The sequence below is a fragment of the Lolium perenne genome, chromosome 4 (genome assembly GCF_019359855.2).
Source record: "Lolium perenne isolate Kyuss_39 chromosome 4, Kyuss_2.0, whole genome shotgun sequence".
In the NCBI taxonomy this organism is placed as follows: Eukaryota; Viridiplantae; Streptophyta; class Magnoliopsida; order Poales; family Poaceae; genus Lolium; species Lolium perenne.
The window spans coordinates 262320296-262333524 of NC_067247.2; the positions used below are offsets into that span (position 1 = coordinate 262320296).

The 13229-nt window shown below is 41.8% G+C and overlaps 1 protein-coding gene across 5 annotated transcripts; it reads left to right on the top strand.

Moving 5' to 3' along the window:
* Window positions 1–2259: 2259 nt before the first annotated feature.
* LOC127323190 (cysteine-tryptophan domain-containing zinc finger protein 3) lies at window positions 2260–12115 on the top strand. Of its 5 annotated transcripts, none has more exons than XM_051351366.2 (14): window positions 2263–2521; window positions 3307–3379; window positions 3464–3600; window positions 3695–4060; window positions 4157–5541; window positions 5967–6391; window positions 6491–6709; window positions 6794–7743; window positions 7838–7998; window positions 8465–8622; window positions 9408–9568; window positions 10376–10996; window positions 11089–11142; window positions 11753–12115. In XM_051351366.2, the coding sequence occupies exons 1-12, from the start codon at window positions 2381–2383 to the stop codon at window positions 10571–10573; spliced, it is 4374 nt and encodes a 1457-aa protein (XP_051207326.1). In that variant the 5' UTR covers window positions 2263–2380; the 3' UTR covers window positions 10574–10996; window positions 11089–11142; window positions 11753–12115. The 5 variants fall into 5 exon arrangements, with proteins under 5 accessions (XP_051207328.1, XP_051207326.1, XP_051207327.1 ...); XM_051351367.2 differs by having other exon boundaries at window positions 3695–3749; window positions 3846–4060; window positions 6491–7743; XM_051351364.2 differs by having other exon boundaries at window positions 6491–7743.
* Window positions 12116–13229: the final 1114 nt, after the last annotated feature.

Consider the following 13229-nt stretch of genomic DNA (forward strand, 5'->3'; position numbering starts at 1 on the left):
GATAATTCCAGACAAGCAGCAGTAGGCCCTGTCATCGTGCAGGTGTTCCGAAGCTGGGTAAATCGCGTACCACCGTCCCGAGAGCACTCCGCCCTATGGCCCCTACTTCTTCTCCCCCTCGTGAGGATCCCTCCTCCGGGGTACCGTCGATTAGGCAACGACAGGAACTGTGACCTAGGCCTTTGTGGCGAGGGTCACCGGAGATTTAGGTGAGGCGCCTTCGTGGCGTTCGGTGTGTGGTGTGAGTACCGCATCTTGAGGTGAGGCCTTTGTGGCGTTGGTGTGCATCGAGCAACCACACCTCAAGGTGAGCCTCTTGTGGCGTTCGGGAGCACTAAGCAACCGCACCTCTCCACCGGAGATTAGCACTCGCAAGAGTGTGAACTCCGGGATAAATCATCGTCTCCTGCGTGTCTCGGTTATCTCTATACCCGAGCTCTTTACTTATGCACTTTACCTTGTGATAGCCATCGTGCTTGAAGTTATATATATCTTGCTATCACATACTTGCTTGTATTGCTTAGCATAAGTTGTTGGTGCACATAGGTGAACCATTGCTTAGAATAAGTTGTTGGTGCACATAGGTGAACAATAGTATATAGGCTTTGGGCTTGACAAAGTAAACGCTAGTTTTATTCCGCATTTGTTAAGCCCATCTCGTAAAAGTTTTTAAATCGCCTATTCACCCCCCCCCCCCCCCTCTAGGCGACATCCGTGTCCTTTCAGCATCTCCGGAAGACTGAGCCAATGGATCGGATCTTGAAATTGACGAAGTCACCACAGGCTCTCGTTGTCGACGGGAAGGTCGCCTCCCACTGAATGAATATTCCACCTTTATGAGACACACATATGTCAAATCTAGGGTTTGAACTCTAGTGGGCTGAGGATACAACCATCTTCCTAACCACCCAACCTCGGGTTGGTTCTCGTAATGCATAGATCTTGTTTGAGTAGACCGACCAGTTTTAGCTTGTGCATCACGCCGCAGCACTCATCATTTGCATACAAGCATGGATCTTGATTATGCACAAGAGAGCAGTTAGGCATGTTGTGTTTCCTCTTGTCAGTTACGGTTGTATGTTACAACGAGATCAGGAGAGTATGACCAACCTAAACTGCATCTACAAGTGGAACGATGTAGAGTCTATCCCGATGCTTCGGATGAGAAGAGCCCCTTTCTATGCACTTGTGAAAACTTTCAGGTCTACAAGACTGATGGTTGATAGCATAAACACCTTTGTCGAAGAACAAGTCGCAATGTTTCTTCATGTCGTGGGTCATAACCAGATGTTCAAAGCCATCCATAGCAGATTCAGGCGATCCACGGAGACTATCTCTCAGTACTTCCAGCATGTGTTGTACGCAATTGGGGAGAAAATGATCAAGCCAGCATCAACGAACACACCACCGTAGGGTTTTGCCACATCTCTCTGCTTGCGCTGCCATCGTAGCATACTCCATCCCACCCACCGGCGTGCACCGTCGAACAGGAGAGCAGGTCTCCGGAACCACTCTCCTCTTTGTGAGCATGTACGTGAGAGGACGAATTAAGTTTTTTGGTAAGCGCTCTGCGCGACAGCTCAAGCTCTTCATTATGGATCGTCTTCCATCCCAGTCGGGCGGTGCTGCCTACTGTCGTTTTCAACGCCGTCTATTTCAACCCGTCTTCGCCAACGTTGGCATCAACAACGTTACCGTTGCGACAACGGCTGCTACACCTCCACCAGATCGGTACGTGCGACATATTCCAATCCGTTTAGCGATGGTTGTTGTACCATATGCCTTGCTACTATTTATGTTGATTAATGCATCTAACATGTTCGAGTTTCACATGGCGGTAGTTGTTGTAGTCATGTGTTTATATTCTGAAATTAATCGTGGAAATTATGTCTAATTATCCAACAATTCATTATTATCTACATCAAAAACAATTGTTCCAATTTTTTAATTTTTCAAAAGATGAGCTACATGTAGCTCGGGAGCCATTTGGCCTCTCTCCCAAATTTACATGCATTTTTTTACAATGCTTGTCCAATGAAAACGGCGGTTGATCCTTGAGGCCTCGGACGACACTGGAATGACGTGGGCCCAGAACCAGAAGGACGAGGTACAGTGGTCACGCGGGGCGCGCATGATTGACGAGGTACAGTGGACACGCCGCCTCCATTTCTTCCCCAATCACGATCACGCCCTTCCCCGCTCCCTCACCGCACCCAATTCCCAAAAGCGACAGCAGCACCGCAGCTCAGGTGACGGTACAGCCAGCACCAACCAACCAACCAAGAATCCCTCCCCTCCCCGCCACGCCAAGCAACCTCTACGACACAGAGGGACGCCTCCTCGTCGCCGGGGAGAGATCCCGCCGCCGGGTGGCACGTCGATGCTGTCGCTGCGGAGGCGGCACGAGGAGGGAGGCGCCGGGTTCAGACACATGGCGGACGACGTCGAGCTGGAGGAGGGGGAGGCGTGCTCCGACGACGACGACGGCTTCGTCGACCCCGACGTCGCGCTGTCCTACATCGTTAGTGCCCGCCAATTCGCCTCATCCTCCTCTTACTGCCCTCTTTCTCTATCGGGCTCGCGGAATGTCGCCGCGGCGCCGGGTTGAACTTTTAATTTGGGGGCAACACCCGATTAATTTGGCGGTTCCTCGTCTTCTCGTTTAGTGCCGCGAGAATTTCGAACTAAGCTAGAGTGCTCAATTAATTTAGGCGATTCGACCCTGCTGCCAGCTTGGTCGAGTGCGCTGGTGTGGCTCCGTCCCCCGTCCTTAGCGCCTATGTGAGTTACTCCAGTTTTAGTTGAAAAGATCAACTTTTCAGGGAACCCGCCGAAATGCTGAGCTGAATTCTTTCCAGTTTTTCTTGCTAAAACCATCAACTGGAATCTATGGTCCAAGCAGTCCTCTTTATTAAAAAAAAAAAACAAAGACAATCAGCTGCGCTCTTTTGATTTCCGCAAAATAGAAAGAAATAAAACTGCGCTTTTTTGTGACACTGCCTGTAAATTATAATGGCGCCATTTCTCTGATTTGTTGCCACAAGCCTATACATAATTAAGACCTTCGCTATGTACTTCAAAGGATGTGAAAGGAACAGGCGAAGTACAGATTTGTGCAACATTCTCATGTGAAATGCAGTTAGAGGCACCCACGATATGCCTTCTGCAGTTAGTTTTAGGATTACACTTTTCATGCAATTACAAACTTTACAAATAAATTCTGCATGTCGATAGCTCTGGCACTTTTTTTTTTTTTGGCTTTAGAGATGTCCATTCTTTTCTTTAACAGCTCTTCTCCGGTTTCAGGATGAAAAGCTTCAACAAGTTCTAGGACATTTTCAGAAAGACTTTGAAGGAGGAGTTTCTGCAGAGAAACTAGGTAAATGGCTGGGAAGCTGATGTAGGTTTCTTTTTCTTTCGACATATGTCTGGGAGATATTGAGCAGGGCACAATCTGTGGCAGGGCCGAAATTTGGTGGATATGGTTCGTTTTTGCCCACATACCAGCGCCCTCCTACCCCTTTGCCTCCAAGCAGAAGAGGCTCACCTATGGTCGCAAACATTGGCACCCCAAGATCACCTTACCAACAACCTGCTGAGGTGCTTATTCCTGTCCATTGGTGCTGTTAGCCAGTATATGCTCTGCTGAAATTGGTTTACGTGGTATTTATAGTGTGATTACTTACTAATGCAGATCTTGGGTCAAAACCCTTCAACTGTAGCAGTGGATCCCATTTCCCGGAATAATGGTACCACTGCACCTTCATCTGGTGATTTATCTAAAAAGAAAATATGTTCAAGAACAAATGGTGACAAAGACTCTGCCGCGCCGTCTAATTCCCTAGGTAGCTCATTTAGCGATACTGATCAGAAGGCAATGAAAGTTCGGATCAGAGTTGGTTCCAGTAATGCTTTGGTGAAAGAAAAGGCATCTATATACTCTGGTCTGGGCCTTGATATTTCGTCATCATCATCCATGGAGGGAAGTCCAGATGGTTATGCGCTGCTCTCCCCTGAGATCAGCAATATGCCTTTTGAATCTCCTCGTACCATTCTCCAGGTAAATTACTGTATAATCATTGAAATAGTGCTTATTGAACCGATAAGCGCAACGAAGTAAGCAACTTCTTACTTTTCTCTTTGCGTGATCAAGCAGGTCATGACATGCTTTTCAGTTCCGGGAGGGTTTTTGCTGTCACCTCTGCATGACAACGTTCTGCAGTTAACAAGTAAGGTTGCTCCATTACTAAAGAAATGGGGAAAACATTTGGATGTACAAAATATACCTAGCAGACATGAAGGACATTCAGAGCCTGCTCTTGATGGTGGACGTTTCAGACGCCAGTTATCAAAGAAAAAGAAGTCAGACAGTAAGAAAAAGAAGTCTATAAATACAAATGCTAGAAATGATATAGATGATACTAACATAATCATGAGCAAGGAGGTTAAAATAGAAGCCGCTGCCTGTAAAGAGATTATACCTGATACACCTGGTATACCTAGTATTTCTGGTGTCTCAACTACAGAATTAACAAGAGCGAGTCAATGTCCAGAAGAATCAACAAGAAATCCATGTATATCCAGGCCTTATAAAGAAAATGAAGATATTCAATTGAAAGAACGAATGGGTAGTGATGAGCTGGCAACAGATAAAGCTGAAGCAATGAAAGAAGACGCATCAAAGCATACAGAAAATGGTAGTTTTGACAAATCATCAGGAAATGGCTATCGAGTGAAGGGGGAAGTAAGATCAAAGGGTGGCGAAGTGGACATGTGTTTTGAAGAGAGGGATATTACTAATCAAAATCATTCTCCATTTTATAGGAAGAAAGAGAGCAAAGTAAAAGCTGACAGAAAATTTGGTGCAGCCACAGTTAATTCTGAAAGTAATGAGGACATGGAGGGTTGCGAGATGCCATGTGATGATTTGAAGAAGGCCCCTGGTCAGTCAATATTTTCCAGCCACAGACTTGGGGAAGATAATTACCAAACTGAGATCAAGAGAATGCATAATGAACACAAGGTCAATGCTGCGGCAGCATCTGACTTCTTGGAGGATAATAGTCGTACCCATTCATCTGCAGCAGTTAAAGATAAGAAAAGTGACTGCCAATTATCTAATCATTGTGAAAAGAAAACAAAAGCAAAATCTCATAAAGATCTTATTGAAAACCTACCTATCAGATCTCAAGTAGACAAGGAAGGGGATATGTTGGAGAACAGAAGTGCCCAGTGCGAGTTGCGACAAAAAGAGATGATGAATGGCAATAATAAAAAGGAATTTGATATGTCTACCGCTCCAAAGGAAGTGATCCCAGTCAGTATAAAGCATGGAAAAATTCCAGCTTCGGAAGAACAAGAGTTGCATATGCCTTCAACCAGCTCCTTAGCAGTTACAAACACGGTTCCTCTTCCTGCACCTGTTGTGATAGAGGAAAATTGGGTATGCTGTGACATGTGTCAGAAATGGCGTCTCCTGCCATATGGGACGAACCCTTCTATGCTCCCAAAGAAGTGGAAATGCAGCATGCTTAACTGGCTGTAAGTTCAGATTCTTGTATAGGCCCAAGAAATGATGCATGCTTATTTATACCCGTTATTTGTATATATACTGCTTCCCTCTATACATATGCATTAGTATCTATACACAATTTTTAGCATCTTACTTGTGATGAGTTGTCTTAATGCTTAGCCTGCATGGTCAGCTCAATCAATTATTCCATTGGGATCAAACATGGATATTTTCTCTGTCCACATTAATGCCATTTCGAGGACTCGCCTCCTTAATTATTAAGACAGGGTGGCGTCTCCCCTTCTGTTCTTGTTAATTTTAATGCCGCTCCTAATTAAATAAATTAATTATGGTTACCTTAGTATCGAAAATCAGGTTATGCTATAACTTTTCGTCAATGGTTCTGCGGGTTCAGTGTTTCCCTTACTAAAAGTATAATTCAAATTGTTTGCAGACCTGGGATGAATAGATGCGACATTCGTGAGGAGGAAACAACAGATGCTCTGAATGCACTGTATGTCACTCAAGTACCTGCCACTGGTGTTTCTTCTTGTGGACCTCACACTATAGCTGCAGGCACAGCAGTGTCCAACAGCTACAATATAAGTGGACAGCTTGAGCAGAGTAGGAAAAGGAAAATTACTCTGAAAGATGGAAATGGTTTAGTTGAAAGCTCTTACCCCACACCACCATCAATTTCTCTCATGAGCAACCACCAAGCCTCTACCAAAAATAATAGAACTAGTGATAGTATGCATTATTCTTTCGAGAGAGATTATGGGAGCAAACATGAACTAGGGCCAGCGAGCACATCAGCTGACTTTGCTGAAGAAAAGCAGAAGCTTAAGCACAAGAACCGTAATAGCTACTCAGATGAAGGTTTTGTTCTCTTGCATATTTGCACGGTACATTTTTATCATATGCTGTCTTTAGTTATTTGCATATGTTGCTGACATATTACTTCCAATATAAATACAGGAGATCTTATTGAAAAGTCGAAAAAACACTCAAAATTTCAAACAAAAAGAGGGATTGATCAAGATGACCACAAAACATCCAAGAAGACTAAGAAAATGGATCAGCATAATTCCGACAGAGATTGGAATCATAAATGTGATTTAACTGGTGGGAGCGTTCCTGATGAACCCATAACTTTCCCTGCAAAGGAAAAAACCATAAAGAGTTCACGTGAACAAGGTGACATTTCTTTCCACAAGGAAAAAGTTTCTTCAAAATATGATTTATTGGAAAAAACTAAGAAGATTGATGATGAGGATGCAGCCTTTGTTAAAGAGAAGAAAGAACATCATGAAGATGTGGGGAGATTAGATTTGTTGAGAAGGAAGACGATAACGAAAGAATGCCAGAAGATTCAGAAATATTCAGATCACACAAGCAAAGGAGACAAGAATGAGAACTTGAAGGAAAGGAAGCCAAAGAAAATGAAATCCAACGAACCTACATTCAATGTGGATAGTAGATCTGTAAAAGTGAGGGATGCAGATATAGTATTTTCTTCTGCTGAGGGGTGTCTAAACAATGAGCTAGTTGCCGACAACAAATATATTACTGGGAAAGATGTTTCAATTGAACAAAATCGAAGGCCGGATACCATCAATTTCCAGACATCTACAGCTGCTACTTCAAGCTCTTCAAAGATCTCGAGCTCTCGGAGAAACAAAAAATCTCGAGAAGCAAAGGGCTCTCCAGTTGGTTCAGTCTCTTCATCACCATTTAGAAATTTGAATATCGAAAAGCTTTCTCATGGTAAAATCGCCGGAAAAGATGGATCACTGAATGCTGATTCAAGTACAGTACATAACGCAGGCATCAAAGTTGGTGAGTTATATGATGGTGAGCATGCTAGGAATTTTGGTGATAGTCAGGCTGCAGTTGGAAATAATCAGCCAAAGGTGTCATTTAGAAAAGAGAAATCACAGCCTAGTATTGATAATCAAGAGATGCAGAAACATATTGTTGGTCAAGTTGCCCATTCACATCTGAAAGAAGGCAAATCAGAGGTTCACTCCACTCCAGTAAAATCTGATGCTTCAAAGATGAAAGCACAATTTAGGAGATCCAGTGTTGAAATTGCCGATCGACGCGGCATTACGAAGCAAGCAATTTCCAATAGTTCGGACACCGCTAGCCCAGTTAGGAAGGATAATAGTATGGTTGCATTTGCTCTTAAGGAAGCTCGAGACTTAAAGCATATGGCTAATCATCTGAAGGTTGTTGATGTCCATTTCGTTTCAAATGTTATCTCGGCATGATTTACTCATGATATCCAGTTTTTTATATATTCTGACCACGATCTACCTGCAGAATAAGGGACAAGTACTTGAAAGTACAGGCCTATACTTTGAGGCGGCTTTGAAGTTTCTGCATGTTGCATCTCTTTTGGAAACTCCTAGTACAGACAGTTCGAGACCAACTGATGCGGCTCAGTCAATGAAGATGTACTCGGAAACTGCAAAACTTTGCGAGTAAGCTACCCTTACACTTGTGTACTTTATATGTATAGATTCTTTCACCAAGTGGTTTCATGTGTGTATTCTGGTTGCGAGATAAAGCAGTCACTTCATAGATTAGAGAGTGCTCCTGTATGCTACAGAACTAAGAAGAAACATAATGTGGCACTGATTAAAGTCGTTCTATTTCACAAACTTGCGTACTGAGCAGGATAACCATGCAGTTTCTGACTGCATAATGACTATTGCCAACGTGCGTATGTTTATCTTTTCTATAGAGACCACTGCACAGCTGTTCAGCCCATTTCCTTCCAGTAGTACATCTCCATTTCCATCTCCTCATCCACCTCACACGCTTTGTCTTGTCCAACTTCATCTACTTTGTCATGGTCACCTTTAAACTGTATTATATGCTTCATTGAAGAAAAAAAAGGTGTACTGCTATACGCTAATAAAATTTTGTTTTTATTTGACTGCCCAGCTTTTGTGCTCATGCATATGAACGCTGCAAGGAAATGGCTGCTGCTGCTTTAGCATTTAAATGTGTCGAAGTGGCTTATCTTAAGGCGGCATATTACAAACACCCTAGTGCAAACAAGGATAGACAGGAATTGCAGGCAGTTGTACAGAGAGCCCCAGGTAATTATATTCCGAACTATAGAATTTAATTCTTAGAAACACTGTTTGGCTAGCTTGTAAAAGTATATTTTGAAATGATCAATCCTTACGGGAACCTACTGGATTTTCTTGAAGGCTTGGATCTATTGTCATTTGTGCAGCATTGTGCTGATTGCATCAATGAAATTTCAAATGTTGCCAATTCATCTTTATGTCTCTTAAGGCAGAATTATTACTGAAGTTCAGACAAAATTTGCTTATTGTGGTTATATAGGTGGTAAACTCAGTCAAATTACACAGGAGTGCAGCTGTGCATCTATGATAGCATACCCCAGTAGTAGATTTATAGGTCAGGAGAATGCTAGATCTTGACATGTGGATTATATTGGATTTGACATTACTTTTTTCATTTAGCTAATTCATTCAACATTCATTTATTTTGACAAATGTTTTTTTCCTGATATGGCTCTTTGGTTACTGTATCAAAAGTTATGACGTAAGCGTTTAATCTGGCTATGTGAAACCTGATTAGAAAAACAATAACACGGTGTTTTTTAATCTGCAATCTGCATCGGCCACCATTACCACGGCCGCAGTTATATTTGTTGTAGTTGTTGCGGCGAGTTCCCGCGCATCTAATTCGGATAGTGGAAGCACTCATTTTTGTTTTTATTCTGTTGCATTCTTGATCTTCTGTCTTGCATTTTATGGTACATTTTTACGGGGCAGTCGGGTGTGTAAATTATTTTGTAGCAGTCAATGGAACCATGTGCATATATTAGCTATTAATTATGAGTGTTATATAGGTGAATCACCATCATCATCTGCTTCGGATATTGAAAATCTGAATAGCCATGGAGTGTCAAAAGCCACATCAACCAAGGGCAGAAATTCACCTCAGGTGGCAGGCAATCTTTTGCCACTAGCTGTCCGTAACCAAGCACACTTGTTAAGGCTACTTGCCTATGTAAGTACCTTGCTTCTAGTCTGCATGTCTCATTGGATTGTCACTTCCTTAGATTTTTTAAAATATATATAGGTTTCAGTTCACGTCGTCTCCATAGTATATATGGGTGTTCTATATAAAATGGCGGCTTATTAGTTTCTTAGACCCAATTTGTATCTGCCCAATCACTGCAATTCCTTCTGCTTTATAATATTGCAGCTTATGTCCAACATCCAGATCCTTTTTTTGCGGGGACCAACATCCGGGTTTGATTGCAGTATAATGCTTTTTCTTTGGGTTTGTATATCGTATTATTATCACCTAGTACTCATCAGATGGAAATGCATTAGGAGCTCAAGGCTGTAGCATTTATCAGTATGGTAGCTAGGATATGGTAAGTTATTTGGACAAGGTTTGGTCGGTCAGTTTCTCTATAATCCCAGGCCCTCATTTAAGTTCCCTTACCAATCGCCAAGAGTAACATGGCAATAATTTTTTTTGAATGGGAAAATTGGTCTAGAAGTGCTACACAAACGTTTGGAATGGTGGGAAAACGCTATACAACTGACTCCGGTTTTCTATCTTTTTTTTTCAAACATTGGCAGTAACCGGCTAATTTCTGTCCGGTACTTGCTCATTCAGAGTTCAAACTTTGCTAATCCAATATGCTTCCAGTTTGAATATGAAACTGTGCCTAGCAAGTGGATACATGCTTGAAAGGTTAATTGTATTATGGTAAAAAAAACTAAGTTAGCATGCCACTTCATTGCATTCCCATTCAGTAATAATACTTGGAATCTAACGTTTGTTTGGTTGTATGGTTCTTAGACAAATGATGTCAATTGTGCATTCGATGCAACTCGGAAGTCACAGATTGCAATTGCTTCTTCTGCTGGCAATCAGGAAGGTGGGAAAGGTGTGGATGATGGTCTTGGTTCAGTAAGAACAGTCTTGGACTTAAACTTTAACAATGTCGATGAACTACTAAGACTTGTTCGGCTGTCTATGGAATCAATCAGCAGCTGATCGGTTCATAATTTGATTAATTTCACAAAAAGCCAGTTGGAAAGCTACTGCTGCGTACGCGTTGTAGTTTTGCGTCCAGATGGATTTGTACAAAACAGGCGGCCCCTGAGTTTTGTAGAGATTTGCTTTCAAGAGTTTGTACTATTCGGACGCATTCAGTACACCCGTACAGTTTGGAGCATACTCGTTGGGTTGTGGTAAAATGAGGTGTTGTGTGTGCTACCTGTGAGGGATCCGACTCTGCTGTAGATTGCACCTGTAGACAAAGGTGTAGTGCCGTTGAGAACAGATCAAGCTTTCATATTCCTGGATTTCTGTAAATTATGTGAATCTCTGACCAACTTGGAAGCAGTATTCTACTGCCTCTTGAGGTAGTGTGAGATCTGAGTGAATGCACCCATCTTCAAATTTTTTTAAAAATAGGTAATGCTCTGTTTGAGTTTTCTGTTGTGTCGACTAATCAGTTCTCCTTCTCTTCTTTCTCTTTCCCTGAATTTTTGAATAATCTTGAACAGGGGAGAAGAGCGTGCTAGAAGTTAGCTGTGCTGACCAAGATCAGTTTCAAGCAGGTATTTGTTACTAGTACTTCTGACATCATTATCTGTTTTTTATTCTTCTAAGGAAATCATGCACTTCATTTCTAACTCAACATCCTAAATACCCTGCACGCCTGCTTGAACTTTTTGTCTAATCTTAAAGTGAACCATCTTTGCTGTTGCATCCTCCCTAAATTCACATAACTTAGCGCATCAGGTCTTGTTATCTTGGACCAGAATTAGGCAGGATTACATTCACGGGCATAGCATGTACTGACTAATCACTACTTTCGATGCAGAGGCTGGGGTTCTCATCCTCATTTCGAAAAAAAAAATCACTGCTAACATTGCACACATAACACAGCACGGAATCCATGAGCGTCAAGCCATTAACTGATTTCTGTCGAATAGTGGTGTGAGCACTAATCATGTTCCAACAAGTCCCACTTTTCAGAATTCTGATCTAACTAGGACGACCATCAGTTTTCTAGGAACAAAAATAATCCACGGAATGTGATCCAATCCCATACTGGATTTGTTAATGGTGTTAACAGTCTTGAAGTCGCGCTGAATGAACACAGTAAAATGATCTTTTTGTGCTTTCACTAGAAGCTCTACTGATTCTCAGTTTTTTTTTATTCAGGTTTCAGAGATGGAATGGTGTCGAACTGCGGACCATGACTTTCTTTGAACCTGCAGAGATGTTGTGTATCCTAGATTAACCCGTTTGTTTGTTACAGAACCAGATAACTATCACTTGCGCATTGTACGGACACCTGAAGCCGAAGAACATAACCGCATTTCCTACCTACACAATCTGCAACGTTCGAATCTTCTGCTAACTGTTGTTCATGATATGTGAAATTTAAGCTGAAAAGAAATGGGTTTGTTAGTTTGTTCAGTACAGTAAAATTAAGGCCAGCTGTTGATCTTAGCACATTATGTTGCTCTGTTGTGTTTGGGTTGAACTCGCAGTCAGCTTAAATACCTCCTGGTTAGTGAGTCACTGATGTGGGGGCCTAAGCCCGTAAGTTGAATGCTTCTGTAGTTAAAACATGGATGATGGTCGTTAGAAAATGATTATTCTTTCCAAAGGTTAGAGAAGAGTAACCCCAAAGGGCTTGCCACGTGGCAGCTTAGATTTTTTTTCATTGAACCTGGTTTAGTATGGGGCCAAGACCTTAGACTGGCCTTGGTTGGACTTTATGCACTGGATAAGAATCTACAAATTGAACGTTCCTTGGAAACACAATTATAAACTGAATTAAAATATTGTCCATGTCATCATTACGCTGTAAATTAGAATTGCGAACAACGAAAACCCAATCTTAAGAATATGGTACTCCTTCTTTTAGAACTGGAGTAGATATCCCAAAAGTGCACTCACACTCGGTTTCAGAATATTTTGAAATGATTTTTTGTAGTTTTTTTTTACATAAATGATTTTTTGTAGTTTATGTGAATACCTATCAATTTGAATGGATCTGGATAAATTTGTGCAAAGGGGTATATTCATGCCATTGCGATGTTAGGTTTATGGCAAACCGCTAGTTGTTTCATGTTTTTCCAAACCACCTCTTTGTCATACGGGCTCACACAAAGGATTGTCACCAAAAAAGAAAAGAGAGAATATGAATTTCACCTTAGCTCACTATACACATCACATAAAGGACACATGACACGGAAGAACAAGCTTACTTTTTATTGCCATAATTGACTTTGCCAACACCTTAGCTCACTACACACATCACATAATAAAGGGCACATGACAGGGAAGAACAAGCCTACTTTTTCATGCCATAATTGACTTTGCCAAAAAAAATGTTTTGAGCTGTTACTCCTTGTGGACAGCGTAAAGGGCCACGTCTTGACACCAGCATTTTTTCCAGATTTGAGATGGAAGTCAAGTATAGATACACCTTCAGTGCTAGGCAAGCTCGGACATACCAATATACCATCCACTAGAGCATCTTTATGCAGTGTGCTCGAAATAAACTCCTGCTTTCCACGAGCTTTGACTTAGCACCAAAAATATAGAGATTAGGTAAATAGACTCATTATATGAAACGATTAATCAAAATTAAGAACAGAGAATCATTACATTGAGCCCCCGAGGTGCT

What these genes read in the sequence shown, in the direction of transcription:
- LOC127323190 (XM_051351364.2), top strand. Translation starts at nt 2,381, where the DNA reads ATGCTGTCGCTGCGGAGGCGGCACGAGGAGGGAGGCGCCGGGTTCAGA. An exon ending in ACGTCGCGCTGTCCTACATC is followed by an intron (nt 2,522 to 3,306) that starts GTTAGTGCCCGC and finishes CTCCGGTTTCAG; the next exon opens with GATGAAAAGCTTCAACAAGT. An exon ending in GAAACTGCAAAACTTTGCGA is followed by an intron (nt 7,999 to 8,464) that starts GTAAGCTACCCT and finishes TTGACTGCCCAG; the next exon opens with CTTTTGTGCTCATGCATATG.